Below are 18,471 nucleotides of genomic sequence, written 5' to 3' on the forward strand. Positions count from 1 at the left end.
TGTAAAACTTTTAAGTCTTTTTCCATTTTGTAGCAGAAACCAGTTACCTTTGTTTTACTCTGAATGACCATGTCTTTCCCTCCACCTGAACTCCCATCTTCCATTTATGAGGCAGTGTCATTATAAAACAGTTCCTTGAGAAAAGAAATCAGCTAGAATTAGGTACCTTCTCCCTTAGTTAAGGTGGATAAAGCATGCTAGTATCCCAAGCCAAATCACAGAGAAAGCATGCATCTGCTAACTTAGAAGACAGTTATTATACCCTTGGCTAAGTTTGTTTAAACAAGTCACTCAGGTGAGCTACGAAAAAAATTCCTCTGAAGAAAACAGGAGGTAGGGTATTGACTTTATCTTAAAAGGCCTTTTAACAAGACTGACTTGAGATTATAAAGCATTTTTCAAACACACAAAGTGATTCATAACGACTCAATAAGCCTTAAGGAATGCTTTTTTTTGTATATCACTTTTTTTTGTCATTTAAAAGAAAATACCCCATTCAAAGGGTGGTGGCATATTTGATATCACGGCTGTTTAAAGAGGAATGGAGTTACAGGAACGAGGAGTATATAATTAGTAAATAATCCTTCTCAACAAGTGAATTAAGTAGTAAAGCCATAAACTGAAAAAGAAAAGCCAGAGGCAATACAATCAAGTGCATATCAGAAATGCATTTTTATTTGAAAACAACTTAAAATTTTAGACAAATGATTTTTAGTATATAAATTTGATTTTGTTTTTATACAGAATATAAAGATTTCCCTCATTGATCTTTCACACAAAGGGTAGTAAAGCCTGAAGGGAGGTACTTTCTGTACCCAAGTGTGTATCTTACATCTAGGGTACTGGGAACCAATGGTGTAGTGCTCCTACACATACCTTAGGTCAAGTGACATCATGTAGTAGAAAGGGGATCAGAGAAATGTTCTAGCTGTAATCAGATTGAAGAAGCAAATATGACACAACAACTGTGCAGAGAAGACCACGTCAGTAACTTTAGTTAGGACACTGCAGATTAGACTGGAGTAACAGGTTTTTGAGGCTAGAGTGTGCACCACCAAACAGCAAGGAAGAGCTATTTCTAGATAAAGGCTGGAATGAGGGATTCTCACCAAAGCAAATTAACTTCTTGTCAACTGCCAAAACAAAACAGAACAGCATATGAGTGTTAGTATACTGAAGGCATGTTATACCAGTTTCTGTGCAGCATGCTAAAAGTTAGTTACAACTTCTTCACTGGTGCATACGAATCATTAATAGTCAAGGAAAGTTTTTTTGCTCCTTCTTGCCAAATTTCAGGCATGTCTTATTTTAGATGGAGTATAGCTTTTATCTATTATTTCATCTTGTAAAAACATGTGAAGACATCGTTCATTCTGTGCCAGAGGATGACCAGCGACCCTAGGAATGAAAAATATAAATTTAGCCCAATATTGTGTAAAAAGTAAATAAGGTACCACACACATACTTTGAAATTAGAAAACATGTAAAATATAGTAGGTTAGCTATATTAAGTCCTATTCTGCCTCTGCACTGCTCATAAAGCTATGTTCTTTCAATGAATGATATATCTTCCTTCCTTTACTTCACTAGTATAAATTAGAAAACATTTAATCACTAGCTTCTGACCTACATACACATTTAGTTTCTTTACATATTGGTGCAGACCTAAGAAATCCAAATGAATTTCAATGTTACAAACATATACATTCTAAGAACTCCCATTTCTTTATTGAAACTCAGAGGATCCATACTTGTAGTTTAATGTTTGAGCCCAAAAAGCGGTGCTACTCCAGCCCTGCAGTGCTGGGAATTACCTGAGGAGTATGTGGTAGTCTCCAGGGATATATCTAGTGATACTTGAGAGGCCAAGTGGTGCCACCGATCAAATCCAGGTCGGGTGTATGCCTAGCATGCTAGCTAAGCATGTACCTTAATCATGATTTCTCAGCTCCAAGAATTCATTTTGATGGGGGTGGGGGATGGGAGGGATACTGGGATCCGTGGTGGTGGAAAATGGGCACTGGTGGAGGGATGGGTATTTGATCATTGTATAATTGAAATCCAAGCACAAATATTCGTAAGTCTACAACTGCACCTCATGATGTTTCACTAATAAAATTTAAAAAAAAATTCATTTTGAATAAGGAAAAGATTAGAGTTAGAAATGCAAGGAACTTAAAGCCCCCAAAACTAATAGGCCCAATTGTTTTGAGTCACTTTGGTTGCTGTTATCTTGCTTCGTTTTTGCTTGTTTTCAAACGTTTCCATCATAGGTTAGTACAGGAGTTTAGGTGCTTGCTTTGCCAGAGGTCCCTCAGCACTGGCAGGGGACACTCCTAAACAAAGACCTTAGAATCTTCTGAGCTTATTAACAGGTGTGTTCAAACCTTCCCGCCACCAAATAGAGAAAACAAAACAAAGAAACCACAATAAGATCTCTTTCAGAACTTAAAAATATCTAAGCTAGCATTGCATTTTAAGTACTTTTATTAAAAGATAATAAAGAGGCCTCAGGAGATGCCTCTATGGACTGGAGTGCATGATTTACATATAGGAGCCATAAGTTTGATTCTTGTGTTGCATGGTTCCTTGAGCATAACCAGATCTGACCCAAATCGGGTTAGGGGCTTGCACAACAAAGGGGGCCTAGGAAATAGTTCAAAATCCCAGGCACTAGAAGCCTCCCTAGGACTACTGGGGAGGCCCCCTCCCCACACCCTCCAAAGACAATGAAGGTTGGGTACAATAATATTTATAAAACAATGCAACTTTTCCTATTTACCATCACAGATTTTTAAATCACTAAATTAAAAAGAAGTACTGGGGGGCTAGAAAGATAGTACAATGGGCCTTACACCCATGTTTCATCCCCAGCATGATACTGAGCCCAGCAAGAGTGATCCCTGAGCAGAGAACCAGGAGAAAGCACAGAGCACTTGGGTGTGAATCCCAAAGAAATATTAGGTTGAGCAGGTAACTCCAGTGGCAGAACACATGCCTCGCCAGTTTGCATTGCCATGTCTCCATAATACTGTCTAGTTTTTTATTTTGTCTTCCAATGTACCACACAGGTGAGTTGAACATCAACACCCCCCTCCCCCCCGAGCAATGCTGAATGTGGCCCCTACTTAAAAAAAAATAATGAAATAAGCTCACACAACCACACAACTACATTTCCTAGGATCAAATCATAATGGGTAAAACTTAAGGCCAACGCAGTAAACCCTTTCCTCAGATAAGTTTCCTTATTACTTGGTCTTAAGAAATACCTGTATTTCCAGTGAAATAGAAATTCAGGCTTGAGAGATAGTATGATGGGGTAGGGCAATTGCTTTGCATGTGGCAGACCCAGGTTGATTCTCTTATAGTACCCCAAGTCGTCCAGGAATAATTCCTGAATGCAGAGACAGGAGTAAGCCCTGAGCAATGCTGTGTATGGGCCGCCACCGTGTCAAAAAAAAAAAAAAAAAAAAAAAAGGGTAGAAACTTGTATCATTCTAGGGGCCACACATAGTGATGTGTGAGCCAGGTATCAAACTCAGGGCCCTATACATGCAAGGTAAATATACTTGGGCCTAATCCCTAGCCCTGAGAACTAGAAAATTTTATCTGAGTTTAAAAGGTTTCAAATTAAAAGAACAAACTCATCTTTTCTTACATTTTGCAATAAAAATTTAAAATGTGCACCTTTTCCTAAGACAAGCTGATAATACTACTGCAATCAAACAAAATGATTACAAGTGTATTGTCTTATTGTTCATGCTAAAACATACCTTAAATCAGAATAAGTAAAACCATATTTTTTAAATGCTGTAATTTAAAATGTAATTTGCATAAATTAACCAAGGAAAACACAAAAACTTAGGTCAACACAAAGATATTCATTTCAATCACTCAAGTGTGTTACTATATAACATGTACTATTTGGCCTAATATATATTCTTACTTTAAGTAATCTAAAAAGTCAGGAAATGACCCAAAGAAAAAGCTATAGTTTTTTAATACCTAAATTACTAGGAATCACCTAAAATTATCTTGACATTGTTCATTCACACATCTGAGGGAAAAGAACTTACTTGTTTATAAACTGCTCCAGTCCTTGCTTCCTTTCTTCAATAAAATTGTCATCAAATATTCCATCATCTCCTCTAAAAGGAAGCTGACGCAAAAAAGCTTTCCCAGGGAGTGGGGGAACTACAACCTAAACAGAATAAGAAAGTTCACAAATACATGAACTGAGCTATGAAAATCTGTAAAAGCACAACATGAAGACAAAGAGAATCTACCACTATAAAACTCGTTTAAATCCTAAGGGGAATTAATAAAAAAAATTTGAAAAAAGATTCAATGTTTTGAAAGCAAGATAGCCAAATGCAGAATAGCTCATCAGACCAAAGTCTCTTGATGGCAAGACACAGCTTAATTATAATTTTCTCTGAAATTATCAAAGCACAAGTGTACAAAGAGAACATTCAAACAAACAAACAAAAAAAGAGATATTATGCCCCTCAGCAATTTTTGTGCCCATTGGGAAAAATTATGCTCTGTGACAAGGAGACTACAGAAATCAGAATCAACTCAAATAATAAAATAATGATATTCTCTCTGATAGATTAGAATTCTGTGGTCAATTACATCCATTCCATACCACTTGCAAATTAGTCTTTCCCACTTGTATTTTTCTCCTGTTGCTACTTTCCATTTTCTAAAATATTAAACTTTCTCCCAAAACCTTATTCTAACTCTAAGACCGCTCATTTATTCCACTCCATGCTTTATGGCAGTTCAAGTTTTCCTTCTTAAAGTCTATCTATTCTCTAAGGTCCACTTTTATTGATAGATATAATTCTCTCTGGCAATTATCTAGAATGCAAATATTTAAATGAAATAGCACAGAGCTAATTATATCAGAGTTTATTTTAGTTTCTCAAGCCTAGGATTTCTCAACCAAGGCACCATACGTACTGAACCAAATAATTTTTTATATGAGGTGCAGTCTTGTTACTGTGTTTGGCATATTGAATATGTCACGGGTAGCGATAGCACAGCGGTAGGGCGTTCGCCTTACAAGCAGCCAACATGGCCGACCTGAGTTCGATTCCTCTGCCCCTCTCGGAGAGCCCGGCAAGCTACCGAGAGTATTCGATATGCCAGACACAGTAACAACAAAGTCTCCAATGGAGACGTTACTGGGCCCGCTCGAGCAAATCGATGATCAACAGGAGGGCCTTTACCTTTTACCTTTACCTATGAGGTGCAGTGGCAGACTGCTGAATATTTACAATATTCTACTACTCACTAAACACCACATCTAGCTATAAAATAAAAACATTTCTCTAGGGGCTGGAGTACAGCTTGCCTTGCACATGGCTGATCTGGGATGGATCCCTGGTTTCCCAATATGGTTCCCTGAGTCCTACCGGGAGTGATCTTTGAGCACAGAGCCAGGAATAAGCCCTGAGCACTATCAGGTGTTGCTATAGTACTTGTAAAGAAAATAGATTATTTTTTCTTAGCAACAATGAAATAAATATAAATAAAACATACATACCAGGTGAACACCCTTTAGCTACTTACCTGGTCTAATATTTAAAGGAAGGATTTTATTTCAAAGGTCACCATTAAGAAAGTTAGAAACAGGGATGGAGATCATTTAAGGATAGGATCAAAGCCTGGGCCACTTAAACAGATCAGTGAGCAGGGCCAGGAGTAAGCCTTGAGCACAAGTTATATGACCATTCCACCATACCTCCCAAATAAACTGAGAAGCAAACTACAGAATGGGAAATTTTAATATAACATAATTTGAAAAAGATTTAAATCATTTAAAAATACATAGTCTAAGTACTAACTCAGTACAACAAAATACTTCAATTAATACGGAAAACAATCTGAGAAACATTTTCTCCAAGGAAGATAGATAAATGGCTAGTAAGTACATAGGAAGCTATTCAGCATAATTACCATCAATAAAAATAATAAAAATTACATTGAGGGGCTCAGAGATAATTAGTGGTAAAGGCAGTAAGTTTGATGCAAGTCTTGTATGTAAGAAATCCTGAATCTGATCCCTAGTGCTGTGACAACAACAAAACATGTTGAAGATACCACTTCACACACACTAATATAGTCATAAAGGAAGGGACCTGGGCTCAAAAGGTTGGACTTTGAGATGGGATCCCTGGCACACACTCGGAGTGGGGGTGGAGAGATAGTACACAGCATAAAGCACTTTCTTTGCATTCAGTCAAGCCCAACGTGATCCCCAACACTGTGGTTCCCTGATCATCATCAAAAGTGTCTCCTCAGCAGGAAGCCAGGAAGAGGTCCTCAACACCAGGGGTTATAGCCTCAAACCTATTTCCTCCAAATTAAAAAAAATCGCTTTTCTTATATATTTTATTGGAATAGTATGGTTTGTACATACTGCTTTTATGTCAAGGCATACTTACCTGATTCAGAAAGTTTTCCTTCACTGCTAGCTTGTTACGCTTCAGACATGAGCCCCCAAGCAAACTTTTTTTTCTTTTTGGGTCACACCCAGCAATGCACAGGGGTTACTCCTGGCTCTGCGCTCAGGGGACCATATGGGATGCTGGGATTCGAATTGGGGTCAGCCTCGGGCAAGGCAAACGCCCTACCCGCTGTGTTATCTCTCCAGATCCCCCAAGCAAACTTTAATCTACATTTTCAAAACACCTAGTATATCCACATCTTTCCTACCAGAATGCAGTAATTAAGTAGCTTCATTAGAAGACAAAATCATAGCACTTAGAACTTCCAATCTTGTCTCCAGGTCAGGACTCCTGCGAAGCCCACTTCCACTGGTTAGGACCCAATTCTGCTCCAATCCTAGTCCCAGTGCCAGGAACTCAAAAGTGTCTCAGAAGTAGCTAGGAACCTGCACTTAGACTTGCTATCTTGCGCCCAGGTCAGGACCCCTTCTTAACTAAATATTAACAAGTCAAATCCAACAGTTCATCAAAAAGGTAACACACCATAACCAAGTGGGATTCACCTTTGGTAAGGATGGCATTATATACACAAATCAATATAATATACCATTATCAATAAAATTCCATGACTATATCAATAAATGCAGAGAAGGCATTTGACAAGATCTAACACCCATGATAAAAACTCTCAAAAAAAGAGGGAACCGAAGGAACTTTCTTCAGCATAGTAAAAGCCATTTACCACAAGCCCACAGCAAACATTATACTCGATGGGGAAAAAAACTAAAGACTTCCCTCCCTCTAAGATCAGACATAAGACAAGTTTTCCCATTCTCACCACTTCTATTCAATACAGTGTTGGAAGTACTTGCTATAGCAATTAGGCAACAAGATATTAATGACATCCAGATAGAAAAGGAAGAAATTAAACTCTATTTGCAGATGACATGATACTATATTTAGAAAACCCTAAGACTCTACTAAAAGACTCCTAGAAGTAATATATTTGTATAATAAAGAGGCAGGCTACAAAACTAACACACAAAAGTCCATGGATGTTCCTATATGCAAATAATGAAAAGAGTGAGATACTGAAAAATATCCCATTCACAGTTGTGCATTAAAATATCAAGTACTGAGGAACAGATGTAACTAAAGAAGCAAAAGACCTATACAAAGAAAACTACAAAACTCTACTTAAAGAAATAAAAGAGAGGCTGCAGCAACAGTAGTGGGTAGGGCGTCTGCCTTGCACAAAGCTGACCTGGATTCAATCCCTGGCATCCCATGTAGTCCCCCAAGCACCACCAAGAGTAATTCCTGAGTGCAGAGCCAGGAGTGACCCCTGAGCATCACTGGGTGTGACCCCAAAAAAGCAAAATAAATAAGTAAACTTAAAAAAAAAAAAAAAGGGAAGAAGAGCCCATTTCCCACTCCTATTCTTTCGGAAATCCTGGCAGCCACACTCCCAGAGCTGCTGGCATGTCTCACCCATCAGTACTGATCTATCGATTCATGACTAAATCTCGGAGGAAATGCAATCCAAGCAGCAAGAATCCATGGATTGGATCCATTGGTCTACAGGCTGAAAACTTTGGGGCGTCCTTCAAATTCCACAATACTGAAATTCCAGTAGGACCACACCAAAATTAAATGGAAATGTTACCACAGACGCCAACTAAACTCAATAAACAAAAACACTAACACAGAAGGTTCAAGAAGCAACAAGCAAATTAGTAAATCCTCAGACTTAGCCCCATGATGAGACGTAAAATTTTTTATAAATTTCCTTTTACTGAAGTATTTTTGATAATTCCATTAGCCATTAAATTGTAACAAGCAATATTAAATTATTGTGTGAGTGTTAAGGAAACAGGTTTGGGGATGATTTGAAAATTGGAGACAGTGATGGAGAAAAGGTCACTGGTGGTAGGACTGGTGCTGAAACATCAAAAGCCCATAATACAACTGTATTACGAACAACTTTTTAAACCACAGTGCTTAAATAAAGTATCTTAGAAAAAAAAAAAAGAAATAAAAGAGGCGACAAGGAAGTAAAAACACGTTCTCTGTTCATGGATTGGGAGGATTAACATTGTCAAAATGGCAACTGCCCCCCAAACATTATACAGATTTAATGTTGTCCCTATATGGATACCTTTGACATATTCCAAAGAAATAGATCTAATACTCCTGAAAGTCATATGGAACAATCATTGCCTCCTACACTTCTAACAGCCCGAGCAATCCTCGGGATAAAGGAAAAAGAAGATGAGAAGCATCACTTCCCCCAACTTAAGGCTGGCCCAACCTTTTTAGATATGGTCATTCCTCAAATGGAATTAAGCTTCCGGCAAGCTACCGAGAGTATTCGATATGCCAGACACAGTAACAACAAAGTCTCCAATGGAGACGTTACTGGGCCCGCTCGAGCAAAGCTTCTATATGATTCAGCAATTCCACTCCTTGGAATATACCCTAAGGGTCCAAAAGGACAATCCAGGTAAGATATCTGAACTCCTATGTTCACTGCAGCACTATTCACAATAGCCAAAATCTGGAAACAACCCCCAAGTGTCTCAGGACAGATGACTGAATAAAGAAAACCATAAGAAAAGATAAAGTCATGCAATTTGCTGTTACATGGATGGACCTGGTAAGTATCGTGAAGTTAGAAAGAGAGGGTCAGGCATAGAATGAGCTCTCTTGTATGTAGGATAGAAGGAAACTTTGTAAGGGAATAACAAAGCCCCAAAGACAATAGAAACAAAGAGCAAGAGAACTGGTCTTCAGTGAAAAGCTTACTACTGGGATAGGGGTAGAGCAGGAAAGGGGGAAAGTTATGGAAAAGAACATAGACAATGGTGGAGGGAGAAAAGTGTCTGTTCCAGAGGCAGGCTGGGAGTGGGTGGGGCAATGGGGGGGATGATGACACAGGGAACAATGGTGAAGGGTAGTAGACACTATCCAAATGATAGTTGTGGGAACACTGTATGCCTGAAGCTCAATCATAATTACCTGTTATTTTGTAATTCGCTGTAGTTCATTAAAAATGAAGCCAAATTCCATCTAAGGATAGTAGATACATGGGACAGATAGACTGCTCCATAGCTGGAAGCCTGCCTCATGAACAAAGGGGAGAAGGCAGCTGGAATAGAGAAGGGATCACTAAGAAAAAGATGGCTAGAGGAATAGGTCGGGATGCGAGATGTGGGCAGAAAGTAGATAAAGGACCAAACATGATAATTTCTCAGGGTCTGTATTGCCAACCATAATGCCCAAAAGTGGAGAGAGATTGGGGAATCATGTCTGCCATGGAGGCAGGGGGAGGGAGGGAAAGGGAGGGTATACCGGGGATACTGGTGAGCAATGTGCACTGGTGGAGGGATGGGTGTTTGATTATTGTGTGACTGTAATCCAAACATGGAAACTTGTAACTATCTCATGGTGATTCAATAAAAATTGAAAAATATATATTAAAAAAAAAATAAAGTCAAAATCATTGAGACCCATCATTGTTACTGGTATTTGGCATATTTGGTACACCACGGGGAGTTTGCCAGACTCTGCCCTGTGGGCAGGCTACATTCGATGGGTCTCATTCTCCTAAAGAGCCTTGAATATCATCTCAGGGCTAGGATGAAAGAGACGTTACTGGGGCCTGCTCGAGGCAATCGACGAATAACAGGATGATGAATGAATGAATGAATGAATGAAAGTCAAAATCATGCAATTGCTGCCACTGGGGTAAAACTGTAGAGTATTATGCTGAGTGTAGTCTAAAGGAGAAGGACAGATACAGAATTATCTCTCTCATATGTGGGATATAAAGACAAAGTAAGGACATAACAAATGTCCTATAGCAATAGACCCTGAGAATTGTTCTCCAGAGTTAAGCATAGGGGTAACAGGATGGGGAGCAGGACAATGGAGGGAAGTGGACTGATGGGAGGGTATGGTGCTAGAATGCTGTATCCATGAAACCCTACCAGAAACAGTTGCAGAACAGTACTTAAAATTAAAAAAAAAAAAAAACCTTCATTATTCTGAACATGCTCTTTTATGCTGATATATGGCTAAAATGAAAAATTAGAATGACTTCCTTTCTTCTACTTTATTTTGAAGGGAATGTTACCAAATTTTCTTCAAAAGTAATTTTTAGCACTCAAAGCTAAGAAAACACAGGTAGCAAACCATTAGTTAAGGCTAACTGCCAAGCCTGAGAGACAGTACAGGAGGTAAGGTGCAGGCCTTGTATGTGGACAGACCCTGTTGATCCTGTCACACTACACGGTCCCTGAGCATCGCTGAGAGAAATGCTGGGAGGTCTGAGTATTGCCAGGGTGGCCCCGGCAATTCCTCGCACCACAGTGCCCTCATACTGGACCACTGGCCAGTGGGACACTGCAAAAAAGGCCTATTGCAAAGACAATCAAATTATGTAATTTTAAAACTAGTTAATACAGAAAACAAAAAGCTGATCAGAAAAATATCAGCACATTTCACACAGATCCCGTATACAATGATTTATGAAACTTTTGTCATATATTTATTGAGTTAAAAAAAAAAAAACAACACCTGAAAATATACTGACAGGACTTGTAAAGAGGAAAAGAAACTTGGCAGACGTATGAAGGGAGAAAGGTGGAATGGGAAAACAAGGGAAAGGAAGGAAGTAATAGCAAGAAAGTTCTACGAGCATTATTCAAGTTTTAGTCAGCAAAGGCCTCAAATAGCATTAGAAAAGGAAGAAAGTTATAAGAAAAAAAAACAGCCTTCTTACATCTTCTGTGAATATGATGAAATCAAACTATTTGTGAAAAAGGTATCATATTTCCTTTTACGCACTCTACTCAAAATCTTTCAGAGATGTAGTAAACATTTGAACTCATTGTTTTCACTTTAAAGTTGAATTACAAATAATTCTTACTTTGCTCTCTCTTTCTAATTCACTTCTCAGCCATTCAAAGTCACTGTATCTTCTTCTAACAGTAGATTCCTTCAGCTTGAAAATAGGTAGATTTGTCTGAAACAACAAAAACAAAAACAACTCCTAAGATGAAGCATGTTACAGAAACTTCAAAAGATAGAGGTGGTGGGAATCTGTTTGTCAAATTAATAATACAACAAGCCCAGTTAACTTTAGGTAAGAAAAACATATTGTTTATTAAAATGACAATGCACTACAATAAAATAAAATTTGGTTAACAGAAAATACATTATTTACATCACAGAGCCAATTTTTTTTTTCTTTAAAATTCAAGGCCTCCAGGGGTTGGAGGAATAGCACGGCGGGTAGGGCATTTGCCTTGCACACAGCCGACCTAGGTTCGATTCCCAGCATCCCATATGGTCCCCCGAGCACCGCCAGGAGTAATTCCTGAGTGCATGAACCAGGAGTAATTCCTGTGCATCGCTGGGTGTGACCCAAAAAGCAAAAAAAAAAAAAAAAAAAAAAAAATCCAAGGCCTCCAGCATACAAGGCAAGCATGCTCCCAGGCCCAGAGAACAACTATTAAAATGAATATTCAGGAATAGTTTAGCAGTAATTTTTCTAGCTATATATGCAAGGTCTTGGATTTGATGCTTGGCACATAACTGGCTATGTTCAGGACTTATTCCTGGCTCTGAACTCAACGATCACCCCTGGCAAGCTTGAAGGACCATATGTACTGGGGATCAAACCTGGGTCGGTCATGTGCAAGGAAAGTAGCCTACCCACTGTGATATTTCTTTGGCCCACCAAAAAAACTATTTTGAATTTAAAAATAGGAGCAGGGGGAGACAGATTATAGCTCAAAGGGCTGGAAAACATGCTTTCCACACAAGGGTTCATAGATCCCTGGCACTGCCTGGGCCATGTAAGTAGCCAGTGCAGCCTCAAATTCTATAGGGGATAGCCCCTAAATAACCCCTTCAATAATAAAAGTAACTTTTTAAGAAAACAAATTTTTTCACATACGCTTTTTAGGCATTATAAATGGGCCAATTAAAAAGTTTTGGTGAAGGGGCTAGAGAGATAGAACAGTGGGTTAGGTGCTTGCCAATCGGGTTCAATCCAGGATTGATTTCCTGAGTGCAGACCCAAGAGTCAGCCCTGAGCATGGCCAGTTTGGCTCAAAAGCAAAACAAAAAACAAAAATTTCAGCGAGTTAAAAGTGAGAAAAATCATCTATTGTTGAGTGCTATCCTTGGACAATAGCATAATATAACCATGCTCAAAGGGAAAGAATAGCTTTACCTTTAAAAAAATACAAAAATTTTGTTGTAACTAGATTAAATCTAGCATGATAAAAAAATGTATAAAGTACTATTCTTAGAAGTCTCTTTCAAAATTCCGGAAAATAGGAGAGACTATATCAACTCCTCTTATAGGAGCCAAACAAATTAGATCAAGTTCAGAGATCCAGTTTTGTAAGCTGAGGGCAGGTTTAAGAACTGAAAATACAATGACCAAATACTTTGAGGTTACAGAGGTATGGAAGAAAACTTTTACAGATTGTCTTTATTTTTATTTATTTATTCATTCACTTTTGCTTTTTGGGTCACACACTGCGATGCTCAGGGTTTACTCCTGGCTCTGCATTCAGGAATCACTCCTGGCAGTGCTTGGGGAACCATATGGGATGCTGGGAATCGAACCCGGGTTGGCTGCGTGCAAGGCAAACGCTCTACCGCTGTGCTATTGCTCCAGCCCCCAGACTGTCTTTAATGAGACTGCACAAACCACCTGAAAAGTAACAAGAATAACTTCTATTTTCACTTTTACCTATAGAGAAAATATACTACCAAATCCAAATTGAAATGGTTTATAATTAGAAATTATTAACAAAAGTTGTATACCTTTATTATTTTATCAAGAATATATTCTAATAAGATCCAAAGTATGCAAGGGACAAAAAAAAATCAGTTAAGGCTAGAGCATACTAAAAATTCCATCTAATATACATATATTGTCATATTGTAGTCTTTCCTAATTCAGTCTTTGCAGGAGTAGAATTGTAAACCATTTTGCTAATGAAGGTGATGTGTCATCAGAAGGGAAAACTGGCTTTCTATTTTCCAATATTATCATTACGTAAAATTCACTATACTCAGAAGAAAATTCCAATCATTTGTTAAGTTTAATGCCATTGGTAATTGTCACTCAGAAAAAGAAAAGCTTTTTATTCAGGACCTTAAACTCATTTTTTAGTGGTCTCTATTTTTCTCAAAGTGTATTAACTTCTCTATGTTGTACACCTTATAGCTTGAAATCTTTTTACAGATGCTATTGGGCACAGTGTGTAGGTTTCAATCAAGAAACCAAATCTCACAAGAGGTTTAAAAGCACTTGAATTTTCTTTCCCAGGTAACCACAACATTTGTTCATTGTATTAATGACTAAGAGCAAAATTGCACCTAACAAGACTCTTATTATACTAAAAGTCAAGCTTATATTTAGAGATGCTGGCTTGCTGTACAAAGGGGTATCCTCATTCCCTGCAGAGAACAAAATTAGGTCCCCTGGAGAGTAGGATGATAATTCCCAGAAAGAAAGTACTGGATTATTTCTCTCTAATTTCACCCATTGGCTTTTTAACCAAGTTCACCCTTCCGCATTAAAATATTAAGTCTTTGTAAGTGTCTAAAGATAGAAAGGTCTTTACAGAATTGAGTGTTTTCTGCAGGTGAGATTTTACATTTCGAATTCCCTCCTCTCAAATTACTTTACAAAAGGGATTAGCTGCTCTCTTTATTCAATATGTTAAGATCAAGCTTGTGAAAAGAGTTCCCTACGAATTTTCATACTTCTGGGTACGGAAGTCTATAAAGTTAATCTCTGAAACAACATATCAAGCTTACAGGTACAATGTTAAGGGAAGACTGCCAATTCAGCTCATTTTACTTTCCATTTTCCCTTTTGAACTTTTGACACAATCATGATTATATCTCTCACCTTAATAGAAGGGGAGGGAAGAAAAAGTCCATTCCTTTCTATGATTTGCTAACAGTTTAATAAGAGTAATAAAGAATGACAATATCAAGAATTTTCTTAAACTAAACACAACCTTTTATATTTGTGCGTATTTTTTCAGATGACTATAACATATATAAAGTCTACTTCAGAATTCTATAAATCATGTCAAGTAATCCTTACTGTTAATTTGCCCATTATTTAGAGCAGTCTGCTAACTTCTTCCTGATTATCACAAATGACTTTTCAATTTAATCAATTTGTTTTGTTTTGGGGCCACACCTGGTGTTGTTCAGGGATCACTCCTGGTGGAGCTCAGAGAACCATACAGGGTACCAGGGGTCAAACCTGAGTCTGCTATGTGCAAAGCAAGCTCCTATCCATTGTAATATTGCTCTGGGCCCTCAATTTATTTATTTTTAAAATTTTAATTAGTGAGACATCATGAGGTACAGTTGCAGACTTAAAAATTTTTATGCTTGGTTTTCAATTATACAATGATCAAATACCCATCCCCCCACCAGTGCCCATTTCCCACCACCATGGATCCCAGTATCCCCCCCTGCCTCTGTGGCAGGGCATTTCCTTTTGTTCTCTCTTTCTTATTGGGTGTTGTGGTTTGTCTGGGCCCTCAATTTAAAACTCTTATAAAATGACTTATTTTTGATTCTTAAAAAGACTTAAGGATAATTTTTTAAAAATTTCCCTATAGTTTTTTGAGGAGCCAACTATTCTTTTTTCAAAAGATTTTATATCAAGTCACCAAGAATTGGGAAGTTATTCATTACTGAGTTTCAGGCACACAATCAACAATGTTGCCTTTAACGGTGCCCATTTCCTTCCACTATATCTCTAGTTTCCCTCCCACCCCACTGCTGCCTCTGTGGCAGGCATTTTGGCTCTGTGATTTAGAATACTGTTGCTCATGGGGTATCATGTATTCTATCTCCCTTTCCCCAGTGGTAAGCTTCCTATTGACAACCTTTCTCATGCTGTCTTTTTTGTCTTTGGACATCTGGTATTCCTCTACTATGCTTCTTTATAACCAAGATATGAGAGATCATTCTGTATCTCTCTCTCCTAATTTCACTAGTCATGATACTCTCCAGATTTATTCACATGGCAGCAAGATGCATGATCGAACCTTTCCTTATGGCTGAGTAGTAGTTCATTGTGTACATGAACCACAGTTTCTTTAATCATCTGTTCTTAGGCACCAGCATTGCTTTCAGATTTTGGATATTGTGAATAGTTCTGTAATGAATATAGGGGCATGAATGTGTTTTCTGTATATGTCTTTTATGTTTTTAGGTCTTGGGTTATATTTCAAGGAGTGTAAATTGCTGGATCATAAGAAATTTCAATTCCTAGTTTTCTGAGATATTGTCCTAATTGTTTTCCAAAATGGTTCTACTGGTCAAGATTCCTGACAGCAGTGAATGAGAGCACCCCTTTTACCCCACTGCATCCATGCCAAAACTACTACTTCTTCCTCTTTTTTTAAAATATATGCCAGTCTCTGCTGTGAGGGGACATCTCATTGTTTTGATTTCCATTTCTTTGATGATGAATGATGCTATTTTTTTCATATGTCCTTTGGCCATCTGTATGTCTCTGAGGAAGTTTCTGTTTGTCTCTTCTCATTTTTTGATGGGATTGGATGTTTTTTACCTTGTAAAGTTCTACCAGTGCTTTATCTATTTTGAATACTGATTCTTTATCAACATGAGTTGCAGGCAATTATTTTCTCCCAGTCTGTGGTATGTCTTTTGTATTTTGGTCATCATTTCTTTTGATATGCAAAATCTTCTAATTTAACGTAGTTCCATTTGCTTATCTTTGCTTCTGCTTGCTTGGTCAGTGGTGTTTCATCCTTAAAAGAGTTCTCTAGCTTTAATGTTATGATGAGCTCTGCTTACATTTTTCTCAATGTAACTCATGGATTTAAGTCTGATATTGAGGTCTTCAATCCATTTTCACTTGACGTTTGTGTGCAGCATTCATTTTTTGGCATGTGTCTGACCAGTTTTCCCAATACCACACCTGGCTTACCTTGAAGAGTCAACTACTCTTTAGCTTGGAGTAGTGTGCTATAAAAGGGCACCGTGCTAGGAATGTATGTGGTCAAGTGGTAAAAAGCACAGATCCTGGATTTGGCACCACTCTGATCCCTTTCAAGATGTGACCCTGGAGTTAGGATCACATGGCAGAGTGCTTTCCCTCACACCCCATCCCTGCACTGCAATAACAAAAGGGCACAGTGCCAGATACAGTAAAGAATATAATAGTGAACAGGATGCACTCCTGGGTCTTATATTAAAAAGGCTTAAAGCTGTATGTAAACTTACATAGTTAAATATACCAAATAAATAAATCACTGTATCACTGTCATCCCGTTTGTTGTTTGATTTACTCAAGTGGGCACCAGTAACGTCTCCATTCATCCCAGACCTGAGATTTTAGCAGCCTCTCCTTACTCATCTTTCCCAACGTATTGGAGGTTCTTTCAGGGTCAGGGGAATGAGACCCATTATTATTACTGTTTCTGGTATATTGAATATGCCACGGCTAGCTTGCCAGACTCTGCCTTGCGGGTGGAATACTCTCAATAGCTTGCTGGGCTCTCCGAGAGGCATATATATATATTTTTCTTTTCTTTTCTTTTTTTTTTTTGTTTTTGGGTTATACCTGGCAATGCTCAGGGGTTATTCCTAGCTCTGCACTCAGGAATTACTCCTGGCGGTGCCCGGGGAACCATATGAGATGCTGGGAATCCAACCCGGGTCAGCCGCATGCAAGGCAAATGCCCTACCTGCTGTGCTATTGCTCCAGCCCCGAGGCATATACATATTTCTCTATTAAATATGGTGTGGTAGTAAATAAATACAGTTAAAAATACCAAAAATTATACATAATTAAGTTAAAAAACAGGACCAAGTTGTAAAAAATATTTGCAACATGTATATTACTGTAAATGAACTGTAAATAATCTAAAATAAAGAGGTAATTTCATTAAAATGTAAATTTAGAAACCAATGAAAGAGAATTATGAATGATCTGAGTTTACCAAGGGAAGAGCAACAACTATGGACAGAAATGGTATTGGAACATTGCAGTTAGGAAATCCTGTCATTAACAGTACTGTAAACCGCAGTGCTTAAAATAAAAAAAAATGGATATCTGACAAAAGAGGAAGAACACAGGGTAAACAGCTACTGGCCAATGTTCTTCTTTTTTTTTTTTTTGCTTTTTGTGTCACATCGCGCGATGCACAGGGGTTACTCCTGGCTTTGCACTCAGGAATTACTCCTGGTGGTGCTCGGGGGACAATATGGGATGCTGGGAATCAAACCCAGGGGTCGGCCGCATGCAAGGCAAATGCCCTACCCGCTGTGCTATCGCTCCAGCCTCCAATGTTCAAATTTACTTATACAAGAAACATTGGTTAAAGTAAGATCCCATTCTCACCTGTCAGATAGGCAGATACTGAATGACAGTGACAGTGAGGGCAAAGAGATAACCATCTCAAAAAAAACTGTGTATACAGGGGCTGGAGACATAGTAAAGAGGGTAAGGCACCTTGCAAGTGACTGACCCAGGTTCAATCCCCAACATCCCATTTGGTCCCCTGAATACAGCCAGAAGTAACCTCTGAGACAGAGCCAGGATTAATTAAGTCCCGAGTACCACCAGGTGGGGCCCAAAACAAAAGTAAAAAACCTGTGGATAAGGCAGTACAGTGACTAGGGTATTACACGGTAAACTTGGATTTGATCCTTGACACTACAGAGGGTTTCCCAGTAATGCTTTGTGTGGATCCCTGAGTACACAGTGAGGAGTAGGCCCTGGGCATTGCTAGGTGTGGTCTACCTCCAAACTCTGTCTGCACTGTTAGCACTGTCCTGCTGTTCATCGATTTGCTTGAGTGGGTACCAGTAATGTCTCCATTGCGAGACTTGTTACTGTTTTTGGCATATCAAATACATCATGGTAAGCTTGGCAGGCTTTGCTGTGCAGGCAAGATACTCTCGGTTAGTTGCTGGGCTCTCTGAGAGGGGC

General features: G+C 38.5%; 1 protein-coding gene across 1 annotated transcript in view; it reads right to left on the reverse strand.

Annotated features, from left to right (window-relative positions):
- Window positions 1-651: 651 nt before the first annotated feature.
- SNX3 (sorting nexin 3) overlaps window positions 652-18,471 on the reverse strand; it is a 48,479-nt gene continuing 30,659 nt past the window's right edge. The window contains exons 2-4 of the mRNA XM_056125115.1: window positions 11,386-11,481; window positions 4,077-4,201; window positions 652-1,398 (exon numbers count right to left, since the gene is read on the reverse strand). Of these exons, the coding sequence (XP_055981090.1) occupies window positions 1,293-1,398; window positions 4,077-4,201; window positions 11,386-11,481 (327 nt within the window). The 3' untranslated portion in view covers window positions 652-1,292. The remainder of the gene's footprint in view (window positions 1,399-4,076; window positions 4,202-11,385; window positions 11,482-18,471) is intronic.

Source organism: Sorex fumeus, unplaced genomic scaffold, assembly GCF_029834395.1.
Source record: "Sorex fumeus unplaced genomic scaffold, SorFum_2.1 ptg000054l, whole genome shotgun sequence".
Taxonomy (NCBI): Eukaryota; Metazoa; Chordata; class Mammalia; order Eulipotyphla; family Soricidae; genus Sorex; species Sorex fumeus.